At 38.6% G+C, this 19285-nt stretch overlaps 1 protein-coding gene across 1 annotated transcript in view; it reads left to right on the top strand.

Moving 5' to 3' along the window:
* The first annotated feature begins 735 nt into the window (after positions 1–735).
* Positions 736–19285, top strand: part of LOC139723284 (cytoplasmic polyadenylation element-binding protein 3-like) — a 51654-nt gene continuing 33104 nt past the window's right edge. Inside the window, exons 1-3 of the mRNA XM_071634540.1 lie at positions 736–2491; positions 9497–9626; positions 15949–16122. Of these exons, the coding sequence (XP_071490641.1) occupies positions 1283–2491; positions 9497–9626; positions 15949–16122 (1513 nt within the window). The 5' untranslated portion in view covers positions 736–1282. The remainder of the gene's footprint in view (positions 2492–9496; positions 9627–15948; positions 16123–19285) is intronic.

A 19285-nucleotide genomic window follows, 5' to 3' on the forward strand; every position in this document is an offset into this window, starting at 1 on the left:
CCCGTTCAGAAGCTTTAATTTTTTAATCTTTAGGGCCTATAACGTTAGGCCTAATACAATTACTAGTACTAAACTTTCAGAAATAAAGTAACAATTCATCATGTGGCCAAGTACCAACAGTCTGTGAGTCCGAGATATGAGTGCCCATTCTACATATCAGAAAATTTATGCAAGAAAATTCATCAAATCGCAATTTTTGTTCCACTTCTCCCTATTTATGGTATTATACTCCCCTACATGGTATGGCACCACGATTACAGTTGAAATACCAGGGGCCCGTTGCATAAAACTTACTGTTGAATTTCAATGGTAACTACCGTCAAAATTAGGCGTCACAGCCAATCAGCATCAAGGATTATAAAATTTACCGCTAATTTGAAGACTTACCGCTAGAAAGGAGCGGTAAGTCCAGCGGTAAGGGTTTTATGCAACAGGGCCAAGTATTGTTATAAGCATGTGTGGGCAAAGAAATTCCGCTTTTCGCATATCGCATGCACGTGCATAATGTGTGTGTGTGTATGTGTACAGTGTGTGCCCACCGATACGCATACCATACCATCACCATACTGACCGCTGGATACAGTATGCATGTATGCTTTCATTACACGCCAACAACACACAGAATCCACCGCGCTCGTAGTCTGCGCGCGTACGTATGATTTCACTCAACGTACACGCGCGCAGCCGGCTCTCAACGACACTGTTGATGCCTGCTGCATTACATGCGATGTGTACTCCGCGGCCGTTCATCCAGCCAGCGAGCAAATTGTGCTTCACGCACAGACAAGATCACGTCTACAAAGCTACGACGCGGTGTGTACGGTATTAGTACAGTGCATTATTGCAGCTGTCCTGTGTGTCGTCGGTCACCCCACCGGTACCCGTTCATTTCACGACTTCGAGCTGGACGAGTGCACCGCGGGCAGGGTGAACTGGCCAAAGATAGCTGGCCGTGTGTACGTGTATGGAAGGCACCGTACTAGCTGTCTATGCAATTCAAGTTTCTGCGGTCGACAGTCGGAACTGACAGCGAACTGCATTTGAGGCCTCACTTTACACTTTGATGTGCTGTAATTCATGGTACCACCGCTCACGAAACCGTATAACGTTAGACCTACTGCTAGTTGAGGTGGAATCCTGAGACGAGGAGTGCTATTCCAGTAATCGCCGAAGTAAACACAAGCCTCGCAGCGCCGGTCGAACTCAGACTGCTAAAATCGTCGTTTATGGGAAAGCTTTCGAAGTCGAGGGTGAGGACCTTTTGTTGTATTGTCACCACTAAATGGGGGATATAAAATTCGAATTGAATTTACCGTATACGAGGGCTCTGTCACCGCCGGAATTGTATCCAAATCTGGGCAGTCCGTCTTTGTTTTCCCCTGATTCACTTACAATGCAAGATGACATGTTGCTTGAAAAAAGTGCAGGAAAACTGCATATGCAGCAGCTCTCTCCAAACCCCGACCAAAGTTCAGATAACTCAGAGGAGTTTTCATCTGTCTCAAAGGCAAAGTCTGGAGATTCAAGCCCTTTAACTGTTCCCGAAAAGAATAAAAGTCAGCCTGACATTGACCACCCATCTGTTACATCTGCAGTTCTTCTGCAGCAGCAACAACAACAGTTGGGAATTGGGCTACATCACCCACAGCAGCCAGTTAGCTTGAGTCAACTGCATCAGCAAGAGTCTGCTAATAGTGTAATAAGCAGCAACACAGCTACAGTTTCTAGTGTATTCAATACCCCAAGTTTCTGGTCAACAGCTAATTCTGATGAAACTTTCTTTCAGAATATTCCAGCCATGAACGGAGCAATGCACCAGTTCCAGAATTTCCCCCTGAATTCTTCTCCATTGTTCAGTCCAACCTTGTCACCCCAGGCCCAGGCTCAGCTGAACATGCAGCAAGCAGCTCACCGTCGTAGTTTGCCCCCACAGCCAAGTGCCCCACAGCAAAACCTCTTTCCCACTTCAAGTCAGCTACAACAGGCACAATTACAAGCTGGAAATTTGCTCTTGGCCAACAAGCATCTAAGTTGGAATGCAGGACAGCCAACATCGTGGAATACAGCCCAACAGAGTCTGCAACAACAGACAAATCCATGGGGCACTGTGGGTTCCCCATCATCTGCCGCTCAGACCAGTCACCATCGTCGTTCCATGCCTCCACTTTCTACCCATGTTTCAACCCCAAGTCAGTCCTCCCAAAACTCGCTAGGATTATCTCCAAACAAGATGAAAGCAACCAGCAACCCTATCATATCACCCCCAAAATTTCATCGCAGTACTTCGCTACCAGGCAAGAGCTATTCTCAACCCCATCTGCCTTCAACAGCAGGTTCTCATCCGACCCACCAGGGCCAGACAACCTTTGATTTCCCAAGAGATGTAGGAGGTGGTGGAGATGCACAGAGCCATACGCATAATGGAACGCAGAATGGGACCCATCATCTGTCCAACAATCACCTGTCCAACAGCACTTTGTTTCCTTTCCAGGTAAGACAAAGATCCTTAAAGTCTAGATTCGGCAATGATATTTGCTCAACTCAGAAAATGTATTCAAAATCACATCTACCACAATGTAGGATCTATGTATATCAAACTACTTTTATGTCAATGTTGATTTTGTTAAATACATCATAGAATTTCACAAAATCCTTATGAAATATTATCACGTTGATAAACCACCAGAATCTGTCTGGCCTCTCCAGAATCCAAACACACACTAGAGGGCTACATGTGCATTCAAGGTCAATGCACGAACACGTGTACAAGGCCACTGAAAAATGTGCTTGTTGGGGCAAGATTGCATCGAGGACGTTGCAGCACCCATTAGTGTCCGAATTCTGGCAAGTCAGCACTAGCATTCATACATTTAGTTATTGCATCGGCATGTATGGAGACTTTATTTTTCTTTTGTGTTTTTGAGGATACCATCACATTCTTAGTCTGAGCTTGAGATACTGTACTGTAAAACATATTCGCGATATGAAATTTTCACGAATTGTGACACTGAGTACTGGCATTCAATGCCTGCATACAGTGTAGACAAGAACTTTAGCGTACATTTTGATTCAAAGTATGCAAATCTTGGCCATCGCGAAATTAAAATGCATGCGAACATTCCTCGTATTACAGTAAGCCAAAAATCTCACAACAGAACTGCATATTTCTCAACTTTTAGTGCTTTTTCGGCTACCCTGATTCTTAATACTGGAATTAATTCACACATGCTTTGGAAAAGTTGTGCAATTCTGCATTTTTGACAGCAAAATTTGGAATTCTATAGTTAGATTTTTGGAGGTGACTACTAAGGGACTTTCCTGTTGTGAACGGCAGTGCCAGTACATGTACATGTATGTGAAATTATGTGATATGTGTGTGTTGTGAAAATAAAATATGCTAGCTTGTGATACATGTGTGTGATAAGTGTCTGGATTATGGAGGGTGGCCAAAAACTGGTGGTTTTCCTCTAGCTACAGTTGTAGATTCCATAATCTCACAGTACATCTTGTGAATCTTACGGAGGTGCAAACGTGCGTATTACAGCACCTGTGCCAATGTTCGACCTCCCTTGCCAAGGTTCGACCATGTGCAAAAACATATTATAGAGTTAGGGTAGAAAGTAAGTTTCTACTTGTACAAGCCATGTAGCAGGTAGTCAAATTTTTGATGGCACTGTCAAATAGTCCGTCCTTCCGTCCGTCCCTCCATTCGTAATCGATTATGTGGACAGCGTAACTACAGTTGTAATTAATGTTTAAAAAAAAAAAAGTTTAAGGTATTGTAATGAAACTTGACTTGCCATAGACCTATTAGGACAACCATGCATTATGGCGGATGCATACCAATCGCCATAACGTCATGTCTACCATTGTTACAGTTTTATTGTCGACCCTTCCGGAGGTGAGGAGAGACTACTGTAATGGATCACCCTTGGCGTCTGTCCGTCAGTCGTCCGTCCATCCGTCGTCCATAAGATCCGTAACGCTACAAAAAACGTGAATGATAATTACTCTCTACTCCTGTGTTTGTAGCACAAATGCACTGTATACCATTTCTAGGGTGGGAAATCTCTCATTTTTCTCCTGAAAAGAGATTGATGTCTCATTCCTTCACTGTGGTTCCTGATTGTGAATGCAACTGCTGGTTGTGTCTGGAATCGCCAAGACAAAACTGGGATGGCCACTTCGTTCATGTAAAATTGTTATGAACAAACTACACAGTTGTATGGTGTTGTAGCAATTCATAAGGCTGGGTTCATATAGAAGTACTGTATACGGTAATCGCTATTCGTTATTCGCTGTTCGCTATATGCTATTCGGGCATGGCGAGTCACATAAGGTAGCACGCGTTGGCGCTGTCAAGTCGACCCAGTACACCACCACCCGCACCATCAACTCCCTATCCCATGCAGGGAAGATTCCTTTCTCCAGCACAACCATCCCAGCAATCTTATTAACAGTTTCTAAACTGAGATGACATTTGCAAGTACCATTTTTTTTACAAGAAAGCTATAAATTGAATATTATGAATAAAAAACTGACCCACCTCCACCGGGGGTCAATTTGGGTAAATCATTTAAAACTGATTATTTTTAATTTGTGAAAAGTTGAGCAAAGAAAATGGGATTCCATCGAGATTTTAATTTGTTTAATAACATTATATTTGATCATTATACACAACACTGCATCAGAATATCAGTCTACATGCTTATTTTTGCTGAAGGGCAAATCCAGACCAAAATTGTCAGCATTTTGTAAACGAGAGATGGTATACGTTGGGCGAAAATCGAACAAGCATGATTCCCACTGTACTACAGTTGTATACTATACGCAGCTACTTGTACTTTGTATACAGCATTTTCGAATAGTGCCCTCTTACATACACTGTACATGTACAGTGTACGTGTATGTGACCCGGTATTAGGAAATCCTGTCGTTCGTCTCAAGCTATTGACGTGCCCTCAGAAACATGCACCATATTATACCCGAATAGTCATACTCCTGTACATGTGAACGCAACCTAATGGTATTTCAGCAATGGCATTTTTTATCAGATTTAGTATCCACCAGCATGTTTCCATGCATCATCAGAGCTGATTTGCATCACATTGTGTGAACAAAAAATGTGCAATGTACTGCACGCTATATAGCTATAAAGGCCATGTGGTGTTTAAACACCATTAGAAATTCACAGCCCTGTGTACCAGTTGCTGTTCACACCATTGTACATGTGTATGTCCGGGATGCTTTAATACTAAATAGTTCGAAATTTATGTAATGTCAGCAAAGAATCCAGCACACAGCTGATGAATTCCCAGGAGTTCCTTTGTCAGAAGCACTGGTGTCATCACACACAGTAAACATACAGTGTACATTGTAGTGAACAGAGAATCACAGGGAATAAAGTATGCCTGTTGGGGACCTACATTGTGTTTTTTATCAGTGATTCAGATGTTTGAAGCAGGCAGTCAAAGGGAAACCTTGAATACATGTGTACATGTACACCCACTGTATGCATGCCAATTTAGACATCAATGGAGACCTCAAAACACAGAGATTCAGAGTGCAATGAAATGTTATTAGAACTGTCACTTCAGTGAGTCTAGAATCATGCAAAACATTCATGAAAAGACGGTGTCTGGATGAGCCCTGTGACGCGTTAAAAAAGGTGCCCATTTCATATGACCTCACACACATTTGCGAACTCTGCTCAGTGAATTGATTTGTGTAGGCCTTCATGTCAATGATTGAAAGCAATTTCTGTCTCTTTATTTGTAGCTTAATATTTTCTTATTAAGATTCGAATGGATCTAAAGTGATAATGGGGAGGCATTCCTCTTTGGATCTTTTTTCCATTTTTACTGCCATTTTTTCGTCAAATTTAAGAGTTTTATTGACTAGCATACAGTGTACAGTGTTTGTTGGCAGTAATGGTGCTCTGCACTGGTCTGGCGCAAACCAGCTGCTCGAATCACCAGCATTTTCTAGGCATGATGTGCGAAACATACAGTACATTGTAAGTGCTTATACCAGGTAGGCCTACAGTTTACAGAGTGAGATGCTTGCTTCAAACATAGTACACCATTTCTTACTTGTTTCGGTACCCTAAGACCCCGTTTACAGTGCAAGGCTCAGCCGCGGCTCTTCCCAGCCTCACTTCAGTGTAAACGCGCAAAAGGCCAAATGCGAGGCCAAAATTGGCCTCGCTCTGGAGGTGGTCTCGGCTGCGGCTCGGCCGCGGCCAAGCCCGGCCTTTTCTCAGTGTAAACGCAAACTGGGCCAAATGTGCGGCCAATTTTAGTCTAGCTTCCCGACCCTCTGCCCATACTATTTCGCTATTCAGGATATTAACCCCCTCAACGTCGAAAGCTACAACTTGTATTATAGTTTAAGGTGGTTTTGTCCTACAAAGGATTTTCCCTTCGGCAAAGGCCTTTGCCCGAACGGCAACTTCGTCGCCACGGAATCCAGTTGGCAAAGGGTCTGAAAACCAGACTATACCAAATTGGGTTTGTTTACAAGCAGAGCGCCACTACGACAAAATATTGAAAGGTTTGAATTAAAAGCAGGCCGAGCCCGGCAGTGTAAACGGACAAAATTGCGGGGCTCGGCCCCGCAATTGAGGCTGGGCTCAGCCGCGGCTCAGCCCAGCCCCGCACTGTAAACAGGTCTATGTAGCGTTTAGAGTGTTTAACTTCACAGTATTAAAAGTTAGAGTTCCTCTGAATTTTGAGTGTGAACATGCAGTTTTGCTAAGTATAAGATCATGAGATGTTCATGCTGTGTATGTTTGTACGTGAAGCTGGGTTGGACTCACTCAATAACATTCTCTGTACTGGATGATATTATAAATTATACAAATACTGAATGTTTATGAGTGCAATGGACAGGACATTTCAAGAAGTGAAAGATGAAATGATCCATTCAACTCGGCTTTGCCTCATTGAATGGACCAATAATTCATCTTTCACCAAATGAAATATTCTGTCCATTGCACGAATGAAAAACCTTTATTACTGGTATTTTGTTTTATACAGTATAACACCTAAAGTAGATCCTTGTCATTTGATGTTTTGATTTAGAAACGAGAGAGTAGCTATGCTGGATCTGAGATAGAGCGAGCGCTCGCTGAGCTCTTTATGCAATGTATGTGATTAGAAATATTGTAGTTACAGTGTATGTTTGATATAGATATTCTAACATTTCAAACATGTATCAGCCTAATTGATTTTATCAGTTATTCCTATTTTTGCTTTGATGATGTAATTTTTGTCGAGCCCACCGGAGGTGTGGGGAGACTAAGGGATCGCCTGCGGCGTCTGTCCGTCCGTCGTCCGTCCGTCCGTCGTCCGTCCGTCCGTCCGTCGTCCGTCGTCCGTCCGTCCGTCCGTCGTCTGTCCGTAACGCTACAAAAACTTCAATAACTCTTTACTCTGGGCTTCAATTGCAATCAAACTTCGAGGGAAGAGGGGTCATACAAAGTTTCACATTTTACCATTATGAAGGTCACCTCAAGGTCAAAGCTCACAGCAGGGGTCAATGAATTTTATGGCCCAATGTTAAGTTTTTATGGAGCGTTTCTATTACGGGTCATAACTTTTGATCCATAACTCCATTTGTAACCAAACTTGGATGTTAGATGTCCCTTGGGGAGTGGATGATCACCACAAGGTCAAAGGTCACAAGCAGGGGTCAACGAACTTTTAGAGCCCAATGTTAATTTTTTGTGGCGCATTTTTATTATGGGTCATAACTTTTGATCCATAGGTTCGTTTGTGACCAAACTTGGATGGTAGATGTCCCTTGGGGAGTTGATGGTCACCACAAGGTCCAAGGTCACAAGCATGGGTCAACGAACTTTTAGAGCCCAATGTTAAGTTTTTATGGCGCGTTTCTATTATGGGTCATAACTTTTGATCCATAACTCCATTTGTGACCAAACTTGGATGGTAGATGTCACTTGGGGAGTGGATGGTCACCACAAGGTCAATGGTCACAAGCAAAGGTCAACGAACTTTTAGAGCCCAATGTTAAGTTTTTATGGCACGTTTCTATTATGGGTCATAACTTTTGATCCATAGGTCCGTTTGTGACCAAACTTGGATGGTAGATGTCCCTTGGGGAGTGGATGGTCACCACAAGGTCAAAGGTCACAAGCAGGGGTCAACAAACTTTTAGAGCTCAATGTTAAGTTTTTATGGCGCATTTCTATTATGGGTCATAACTTTTGATCCATAACTCCATTTGTGACTAAACTTGGATGGTAGATGTCCCTTGGGGAGTGGATGGTCACCACAAGGTCAATGGTCACAAGCATGGGTCAACGAACACAGTAGAGCCCAATGTTAGCTTTTATGGCACATTTCTATTATGGGTCATAACTTTTGATCCATAGGTCCATTTGTGACCAAACTTGGATGGTAGATGTCCCTTGGGGAGTGGATGGTCACCACAAGGTCAAAGGTCACAAGGGTCAATGAACTTTGAGGGCCCAATGTTAATTATTTATGGCATGTTTCTTTTTTGCCATAAATTTTTACCTTTTTATATTTCTTTTTATCTGTTTGTAGTAATATATCTTTTTTTTTAATCTGTTATATCCCATTCGCGTACAATTTCTTGTACGCGAATGGGCGAGACACATTATGGCACTTGCCTTGTTTAAAGTTAGAGATTTACATGTATACTGTATGTTAGAGATCTTACATTGCACATACTGCACATTATGTACGATTCTATAGACCACTTTCAATAATGTTAATCAGGGCTTTACCTTCTGCAACCATGTGAAATATTTGCAATGTGTACCTGGTAAAAACTGTAAGAGATCTCATTTCACAGGCAATGGGGGGGGGGTGTTGATGGGGGAATGGCATGCACTGATTCATACAGCTTTACATGTACGTACTCCAGTTGATCACTTGAATACCAATTTGTTTCCAAAAGTTCTACATCTAAGTCTTGTAGGAATGCGTAATAAAATTATTTGATAATGTTGAATTGGTGAATTGATGAAGTCATCCCATCTTTATTTCTCACAATAAAAAATTCACACTTTTGTAGACTTGTGGGCCTGAGGTACAAAGAAAGTACAGGTACAATAGTGTCGTCATGTCTTTTCAGTGATGTGGTACAGCTATTTAAGATGAATGCATGACAGAGTCAGAGAGTCAATATGCAGCACAAACCATTTCCTTGTATTGCAAAATGCAATGAATAAAGAAGATAGACAGATGGTTGAAGGACAACAAATAGAAATAATTAATAAGGCATTGCAATTTCCTGTGACTGTTCCGTCTTGCACATTAACTGTCACATAGAGATGTATCTTCAAATGCTCAAGATTTTAGGCCTCCTTGTTGATGTTTTGTGTGTCATGTGTGTGGGGGTTGTTTGCTTGTTTGTCTGTTTCTTGTTTTTCATCTCTTTGTTTTAACATTACTGTTATCCATATAAATTATCACTTCATTAATTGCTTTTTTTTAAATTTCATTAGGATAATCCAGGACAACAAACACAGACTGCCACTATGGACCACCTCAAATTGGCCTCCCTGGAGCATCAGCTGTTTGACATCATGCGAAGTGCAGACAGGCCTTCTATGGAGTTTAACACACGTGGTACATGTGAGTTTTTCATTAGTTAAACTGTTACTTTATGAATACATGTTCATTTCATTTTAATTTGTATCCTTAATTTTTTTTTAATTGCCGTCACATGTAGGGCATCAAACAATCTTCAAAAAGTTGTATGACTAATACCCCGTTTTAAAGTCCCCTTGTCTAGGAGGACCTCTGGAAGACCTCCGGAGGATTATGACAGACGAAAATGAGCACTTTTTATACACTGAATTCAGTGGGGTTTGAGAGAACCCCCATTTTGAGTTCCCTGGTCATCTAGCTCAAGGTTGGTGTACGTTTCTATGGAAACCAGTGGTCATGCACTTATCCTCCAGAGATGCAGCAGTTTGTTTCTCCTGCACAGGTACACACACTCCGCCACAAACAGCATACCAGAACTGTGTGCCATGTTCATGCTGAGACCGTTTAGAGTCCTCTCATCTAGCACTTATTGTAAGTGTTCACAATTTCTGGAGGTTGTGCTAGAGTCGCTTGAGGCTGTCTAGCATGACCTTTACCTCAGACTTACATACGTATGTACGTTGTACGTCAGACTCACCTCGGACTCATGCTTTGTGCTTTGACCGTTTTACGGTCCCCATTGTCTGAGATAAACACGGCCATGTTTATAACGATCATTACAACAAACATAACAAATACGTTTATAATGAAATTCCAGTTAAAACAAAGTAAAAATTGGCGCTGCAGCATTATCCTCTCTATGTATTTTTTCTGTTTATTTTTTCAGTTTTAACAAACTTTAGATAAAACGAGAGAAAATTGCCGGTCTCGAGGACTTGGTTATAACGGGAGTCCACTGTATACAGTTGTAATACACTGGACTGTTCTAACAACAAACGAGATTGTATTTTCCAGTTGCCTGAGACTACATACAAACAAAACCAACAAATACATACACTGTGTACGTGTGTGTATTAAAGGAAAAAATACAAGAGGTACATGTACAGACTGTATGTAACCGATTGTGTAGTATGTAGTAGCAGGCATGTCTGTTGAGTACTTACAGACTGTACAAAGCTGGATAGATTTTTTTTTTATAAAGATACTTGCATACTATGTACAAAATGTACCTGTTTAACAAAGTTCAATAAAGTCATGAGACAAAAAATGTGACTGACAATTTACTTTAGATTATAATCCAGAGGATTGATTTACAGGCAAAGACACACTCTGGATGGTATGCAAATGAATGATATACATGTACCAGGCATATTACTCAGGACTAATTGATATGTTTGTAGTCTATGAAGAAGAAAATACTAAGAGAGAGGGAGAGAGAGAAGAAATAGATGTCGTGCACCAAAGTTAATTTTGTTAGATATTGTCTTTGTTTTGTGCACTACATGTATTTTCCCTCTTTTCGGGGGGGGGGGGGGGGGGGGGGGGGGGGGGATCTGTCACCACAGGGCTTTTGTTGATCAAACTTCAAACTAATAATGAGTTTGTTCTCTTCTGCTTGGGATGAAGTTTACCCTTGTCTTGGCTGGCACGTGCCAGACAATTTAGCACTTTCCTGTGCTATTAATGATTGCTTCTGCCTACTCATATTTAGTCACAGGAATGAGTGGAGGTTAAGTTGCTGTGGTACAGCGCTGTAGATTTTCCTGGGATAGAAATAGGAGCAGCAAATAGTCCAGACTCGTGTCAGATGCTGTTGACTCATGTAGCAACCACCATAGTGTATATTTTGGCCTTCTCCAACAATGAACACTTTCCTGAAATTTCAGTTAACTTAAGAGGAGGCTGCATGATTATTCCATGAAATCCAACATACTGTACATTGATGTACCTGTAGCAATGTAACATATTGTACTTTAAAAGTGCTTTCATAAACATGGGTACAAAAGATAAAGCTTTGAGTGATGTGTATCACATAGCTTGTCTACATTGTAAGCATGTTCAGAAGACACAAAAGGACTCAGCAGCTTAAAATTCCACAGGCAATAACTTTAATGAAGACACACACACAGTGCATTACCTGCTCACAAAATGTACAATGAACTATTAAAGGTAATGTCTTTTTATGATCAGAGAAATACAACATCTATAGACTTGGCACATCAGGACTTCAAAATTGAAAGCTTTTTCAATTTGTTAAAGATTATCAAGTGTGGATAATGTTTGCAGGAACTGTTATTGCCATTGTTCTTTTTTTTTTTGTAAGCCAATCATAAATTTTGCATTAAAAATGTTTCCAGGAATAATTTCATGGTTGATAGAAGGTAACTGCAAAATGACAAACCTTTGACAATTGCTGCTAAAAAAGTATGACATGCATACAAATTACCCAATTTGGTATTGTGGAGTGTCAGATTGTCATTTAGACCTACAGGTACAATTCTGTGCTGTGTCCATGGTTGGGGTGATTTTCTAAATTCTATTTTTTTTTTTTTTTACTTGAGTTGTACTTTTTCTAATGAAATTATGCAATGTAATTTTGTAGCACTCATCATTGTGAAGTTAGTACAGTGTAAAAAGTGTACATTGTACCCTAGCTTGCCACACAAATAAGCTTTACCTGTTGAAGACTGACTGATTTTCCTATAACATGCAATTCCAATTCATCCCAGTCCAAGAATACTCAGGGACTAGTCTTCAATGGGTCAAATGCATGTACACAGACATATGTTTCACCTTTCTGCACTATGCTTTACGCCTTTATGAAGGGAAATGTCAATGGTGCCTCCGTTTATACACTGCTGATATCCCAAGAATGCCTGGTAGACTATATGGTATGAGACAAAACATTGTAACCAAAATGCAGGTACCAACAAGTAGAGCTTTAAGGCCTTTTCAAACAGTGGACTTATGTAGGGAAGGAGTTGCTGCATGCACAAATCGCCTTGGAAAAGAAGGCTACAGTGCTCTTTACATGTATATAATGCAATGTACCAAGTATTGCCAGGATGTTTGCTGTCATCAGCTTTACCTGAGTTTCTTGACTGAAAAGGTCATTTTTGTGAAGAAAAAAATACAGTGTCTTTCACCATTGTGTACATTATGTACATGTACAGATTGTACATGTAGTAAATGATCACTAGTGCAGTGGTGAGAGATCTTTCCCAAAGTGCTATCTACCTTGTTTCATTGCTCTACTGAAAGCTACTATTATAAGCTGTTATTTTTGCATACAATTATTTTTGCGAGGAGGAGGTCACAGACATTTTTGCGACATGTTGTTTAAGTGATTTGACATCTGAGGCTACCGTACAAGTGTGCTATTACCCTAGCATAGGGCAACGTTTTCAAGATTGTTAGATTTGCAGTCCAACAGTAATTCATGAAATTCACAAAAATTAAACCCTCGCGAAAATAACAGCTTCCAGTATTTTTTGTTATATATTATATAACACTTTGGATGTCGAAAAATCTGATCCACTTCGATTCTTGAATGTGATACAGGAACTATGGCAACCATTTTTATGGTAGGCTATTGGTTGTACCTGTCTACATTGTATTGGGGCACAGTCAAATCTGTTTATGCAAAAGAGATCAGTAAAAGTGTTGAGAGTAAATTAGTGACTGAGTGCACACTCTACGTACATGTACAATGTACGATGTACATTGTTATACAGTACACCGTACATGGTGCAAAACTACAAGTTGATTATGAGCCCATCATCAAAGTACAGTACATACATATAGATTATTCAATGTAAATGTACAAACTGTTATATGGATGATATCAGCGTGCAATGTCCAAAACTGATCAACAAAAACTGTACTCTCAACAGCGCAGTGTGCAATAGTGTACCTGTGCATGTCATGTCATGTGATGAGCAATAGACCAATCAAATAGTTTATAAAAAAAAAAAATAAGTCCATGTCAATGGTACTACTGTAGGAGTATGTACAATGTATGTGCAAATTGTACCTTTGGCTTACATAATTCTAAGTTATGATATGAAAAGAGAGAGTTAAAAATCATAAAATGATATTTCCCAGATGTATTTTATCTTGTCTTGAACTGGTGGGTTTTTTTTTTTTTTTTCTTTTTTCATTCATTTAGCAGGAAAAAAAAAGGGTCTCATTTTGTTTTGATTGTCACATTGTTATCCTCCTTATTTGAGACTAGTCCAGTCATAGACAAACATGACACACTTGTTTATGAGACACAGGTACATTGTAGGAAGAGAAATCAATGATGGCTTGTACGTCTGTGCAAAAATCAATTTGTACTACTGATTCAAGGATGCTTTGGTAAGTCACTTTCTTAAGATCTGTTTCAAATACAATGGCATTGTTTTGACTGTTGATCAAAAACATACTGGTAGGACACCTTTGTCCAACCTTGGTAATATGTCCTTCCTTTCATTTGTCCCCTCCAAACCACAGATTGTGGGGGAGATACGTGTTTGAAAAATGTTGAATAATTACTTGCTACAATGTATGTAAGTACTGTATAGGGTTCAAGGAAAATCCCATCTGCATACCTGGGTATTACAATGCTGCTCTGTACGAAAAAAAAGGAAAACCATTCACATCATTTATTGGTATCTGCAACTTTTTCATTGAAAAAGAAAATACATACAATGTACACAGTATCAGGTACAAAATATAAGATACATTGTAATGGTGGTTTTCACACATATATGGAGAAATTTAAACACAATACTGAATCACAATTACGCTATGTGTATTTCAATTATCACTAGTACACATGACTGAAGAAGGCTTCGCTGATTTTAAAGATTTTTTACATTTCAGAGTGAGGAGAAGAGATGTGGCTTTTTTGTATCAGTGTGTGTGAATATTAAATTTGTTTATGGAAGCCCTTATACATCAACCTACATGTACACACACATTATGTTTCTTCATGAAAGAAAACATGGACAAGAAGAAATACCGCCGAGTGTCAGTAAAGTTAGAATCTACTCAAATACGGCTACTACATGTATTACTGAGTCCGGCCAAACAGCGAAAAAGAAAAATTCAAAGCGACGCTCCAAGTACTGCTCATGTGGCTTCAAGAGTAATTGATGTGTACCCAGTAATGAGTTGTACATGTAGGTCCATTATGTAGAGAAGTTAAAATCAGTGAAAATTCAGGGGAAAAGTCAGACACATGCAGAAAGTTATAAAATGAATTTTGAAACTTTCAGAGAATAACACAAATTGACAGCTCATAATATTGAAGATGTATGTTGGGAGCTCCCTTTTTGTATTGTATGGAATTATAGAATTTTATTTTACTAATAAAAACATTTCAATTTTGTCATTTATTATGGCGCTAACTGAACTTACCTGCTGAGGAAAATATGTAAACATGTGTATTACTATCATTGTGCACACTGTGAACAGTGCTTAAGGAATTTTTTTTTTCTCTGGAGAAGATGGAAATTGGTGTTGTTTGGGTTTTTTTTTCTATAACGTGAATGAATTGCTGCTTAACATCTTGATCACACAGAGCTTCCAATTTGTCTTTCTCTCTAAACTTTTACCATTTGCAACTTTTTGTGTGTCTGATCTTTTCTAAAATGTTCAGATTACAATGTACTTGTCTATTTTGTCTGTTTTCATACAAAGAAGTACATGTATGTACATGGTATGTACAATACATGTACATATGTACAACAGAACATGTATCAAGATGGAATTTCCCTTTCAGTACGTACACATTTTGTACATCTACGCATTCACAAACACACGTATAAATGATGCATTCATCTTTCTTATTAGGGCAATGATTCCATACATGTATCTACTTAAAAGGACAACTTTACGTTAAGGTTTGATTTTTTATTTCTTCACAAAATGGGGATTATTTTAACAGATGAATGCATTGTACAATTGCAGATGTGAACTGTACACTGTATATGTACAAGTTGTAGTGTTACAAGCAATAATTATTGCACTCTCATAAGGAACAGTAAAACTACATGTACATGTACACTTCAGTAGGCAGTAATGAATACATGAAGTACTTGTTCAAAAAGAAGCCAAGACTTGTATGTACAGTGATTAAGTATAAAGTTGGAATGTAGAGCATACATTTATGTGTAAGACATGCAAAACACTCTTTTCTGTTAAAGCCAACACTTACATGTATGTGGCATATTGGTACAGAGTGATTTGTATACTGATGTGTGATTGCATCAGAATACCACAGCCAGATGTTTATTTATCTTGGCATATTGTCTCAAATTTCTGTTGAATATTAGTTTAGAGTGATTTATGAGTACATGTAATTACTGTATATGTATGAATGCACCAGAATATTATAGTGAGGCATTCATTCATCTCATCATACTACATCTCTAATTTCTACTTACACAATGTAATCTCTCTTTCCCATTAATCACTGCAGGGAGCTCAGCCCTTTTCCCAGGCTCAGATAATCTGCTTGATGATGGTCGTCATGACCAGATAGTTCCATCACTGAATTCTCCTGGCCATATCTCACCACGCTCTGTGGACTACCCTGGAGAGCGATACTCCAGAAAGGTGTTCGTGGGAGGACTGCCCCCAGATATTGATGAAGGTGCTGTATGTTTTATGTGCAATGTACATTATGTGCATGTGTTTCTACGAATACCTTGTGATTTTCTTATTTTCATGAATTGTAGAAGCTGTTGTAATAGGGCAGTTCCAGCGTTACGGACATTACATTTCAGACAAAATTTGCAACTTCAAAAGGTCATTAAGATAACAAAATATTTTCATTCTGAACTCATACAGTGGAATCACTCACATATGAGGCTAAATCATAAACAGTGAAAATTTCAGTCCATTTCACCACATCATTTGGCACTTACTGCATAAAACGTTGGCCGTTACGGACATTACATTTTTTGGACATGACTTTTTGCATGCCTATACAATCATTGAAAAGTCTGTGAGTTTAAGCACATAATTAGACCAATGTAGGAATAAATTGAAAGGTAAAGAAATGTTTAAAGGAAATAAAATCAAATTTAGTGAAACAGGTGACACATGTACCTCCTATAGCCATAATTGTGGTGTTACGGACATTACATTCTAAGCGTTACGGACATTACAGATTTGTCCACTTTCATTAAGTGGCAGGAGTCACATGCAAGTATTAATATTTTTTATCCTTTTCACTTGGATGGCAATCACTACACATTGGACAATGTACTATAGCCCTTTCAGGAGATCTTTTATATCAGGAGTTGCCAATTTGAGGACTATTTGGTCAGTATTGACCCCTACTTTAACAATTTGTTGACTTTTCTATCATATGGGAATTTAATCAACTCATTTAATGCCTGTAATGAAGTTATGATCTATAAATAACATATAGATCAGCCTTTTGACTTTCTATTATGATATTCAAACTTTTGATTACTCAAAATGTAATTTTAAAAAAATGTTACGGACATTACACTTTTTATTCACATCTACATAGCCATCACTGAGCGTAACTCTGCGAGAATAAACAACTTTTATTTTAATCAAAACTAATGCATAATCAAAATCAAATAAAATAATGGTTCAACAAATGCTCAGTATGTATTTTTACACAATGAATGTTTAGTTTCACTTTCTTTTTTCCCCAACAGTTTGTTGAAGTACAACAGTCTTTTTCAGGGTCAGAAAAGTCTGTTTTGGAGAATATTGTTTATTCTGCTTCCAAATCAATCACCTTGGAAGCAAGAAAGGTGTTCTTGACCAATTGTTGGAGAGGGTCTACTACTAATGATTCCATCCTGTTATAAAAATGGCTCTCCTTCACTACACTCAAAGAAATATTCATGGATCCTTGTCTTTTCAGAAATTTCATAATTGATGGACTATCCTCATTACATAAAGTCCAACCTCAGTTATCCAGCAATCACTTTTCTGGATTGCTGTATTATCCAGATATGGACTGGCACATTATTTTTTTTTTTTTGCATAATTCGGTGCAAAATATGACTAAAAGTACATATCACTTTTTTATTCTTTACAAGGTAATTGTGATTCAGGACATAAATGTTAATCGCTATGGTACAACATTATATTTCTAACAACCAAAATACTGTTGCTAGAAGGAATAATGAGGAAGTGTATTTCATTCACATTCCATTTGATTTCCACATTTATATTTTATTGAATAATAAAACATGAAATTTTCATGTAAATTATAATATTGAATAGTCAATAAATAATATCCTACACAATTTGCTTACAAGTGTCATGCAAGAGCATATCTCCCTTATCCAGCAATATCATTTTATCCAGATGGCTACCGTTCACGACATGGTTAGAACTTGAGGTTGGACTGTATTTCCTTAACAGACAAGTCAGACCACAACTGACCATCCATTGTGTAAAAGGCCTTGTCCAGAGATGTTTTTGACTGTTTCTCTTCTTTAACAATGTTTTAACATACATTCTTGCCATCATAGTATAATTACTCAACTTGATATGCTGTTGCTGTAAGATAGCTTGCATCCATATACACATATTTCATGGGAGAGTAAAGTAGACACAAGAAATAAGATTGTAGAGGAATGCAGATTAGTCAAAACCTTGTTGAAACACTGCACTTTTTGCTGAGTAAAGTCCCAAATCAATTTTCATACAAGGGCTAGGGCATTCATTGTGACAGATATCAATATTGTAGGGTAGAATCCAAGCTATTCCTAATAATCATATGTAGCTAATACTTTTGCCACAAATGTGTAATGTCCGTAACGCATTGGTTATGTAATGTCCGTAACGCTTTTTAAAAGGAATTGTGCAGGTTCCCAAAAAACTGTGTGGATATGTTGTGTGATATCACATTTTAGCTTTGCTTTTGAATTTAGAACAAAATCAGACCAAAACACAGTGTGTTACAAGAACTTTTACATCTAAAACGTTACGGACATTACGCTTTGAAAGAGGTGGAAATTCAAAAAATTGAAATGCTCATCTTTTAAGAAAGAATTATTTTCTTTCGATACCAAGGAGGATGATGTAAAAATGAGTCATCAGCTTTATCATAGCATAAAAATGGTTGCCTGAAAGTCATTTTATAGGGAAAATTTCTACTTCAGAAGAATTACATGCAAATTATACTGAATTTTTCTGCAATGTCTTAGAAAAAACACACGATTTCAATACCTAAAAAATTAAATTTTTTCCAAAATGTACCAAATTTTTTCATCATATCAGTTTGATATGACCCTTCCTGAATACTTTCCAGGGTAAAACAAAGTTGTTTCTTGATTTTCATTTTTCCACCCTCGGGTAACATTTTTCACGGAATTGCCCAATAATAATGGTAGCAGAAGGAGTAGTACTGGTACACATGTACAGTGTAATACAGTCCAACCTCACTTTTCAAAAAGCTGGCAATGACAGAATCGACACCCATCCACATAAAGTGATATTGCCGGATATAAAATAGCCAAGATACGCTTTAAAAGTGCAACGCTTTTAAAGGGATGGTATAGTTTTGGTTGAGATGGGACTTGAGGCTTCCAACGCTTTTTGATGATTTTTTTTTTAGATGATGAGAAGCCTCTTATTAAATATGAAGGAGCATATAAGAGGAATTCAAAGTTTATTTGAAGAAAAGTGGTTTTGAAGTGGCTGAGATATCCAAAACAAAGGGATCCCAATGACCCACCTTTTATTAGGATCTCTTTGTATTACTTTGTTTTTGGATATATATATCAGCCATTTCAAGACCGATTTCCATCAAATACACATTG

Source organism: Diadema antillarum, unplaced genomic scaffold (genome assembly GCF_040938485.1).
Source record: "Diadema antillarum isolate AM-2024a unplaced genomic scaffold, OU_Dant_1.0 scf00000184, whole genome shotgun sequence".
NCBI lineage: Eukaryota > Metazoa > Echinodermata > Echinoidea > Diadematoida > Diadematidae > Diadema > Diadema antillarum.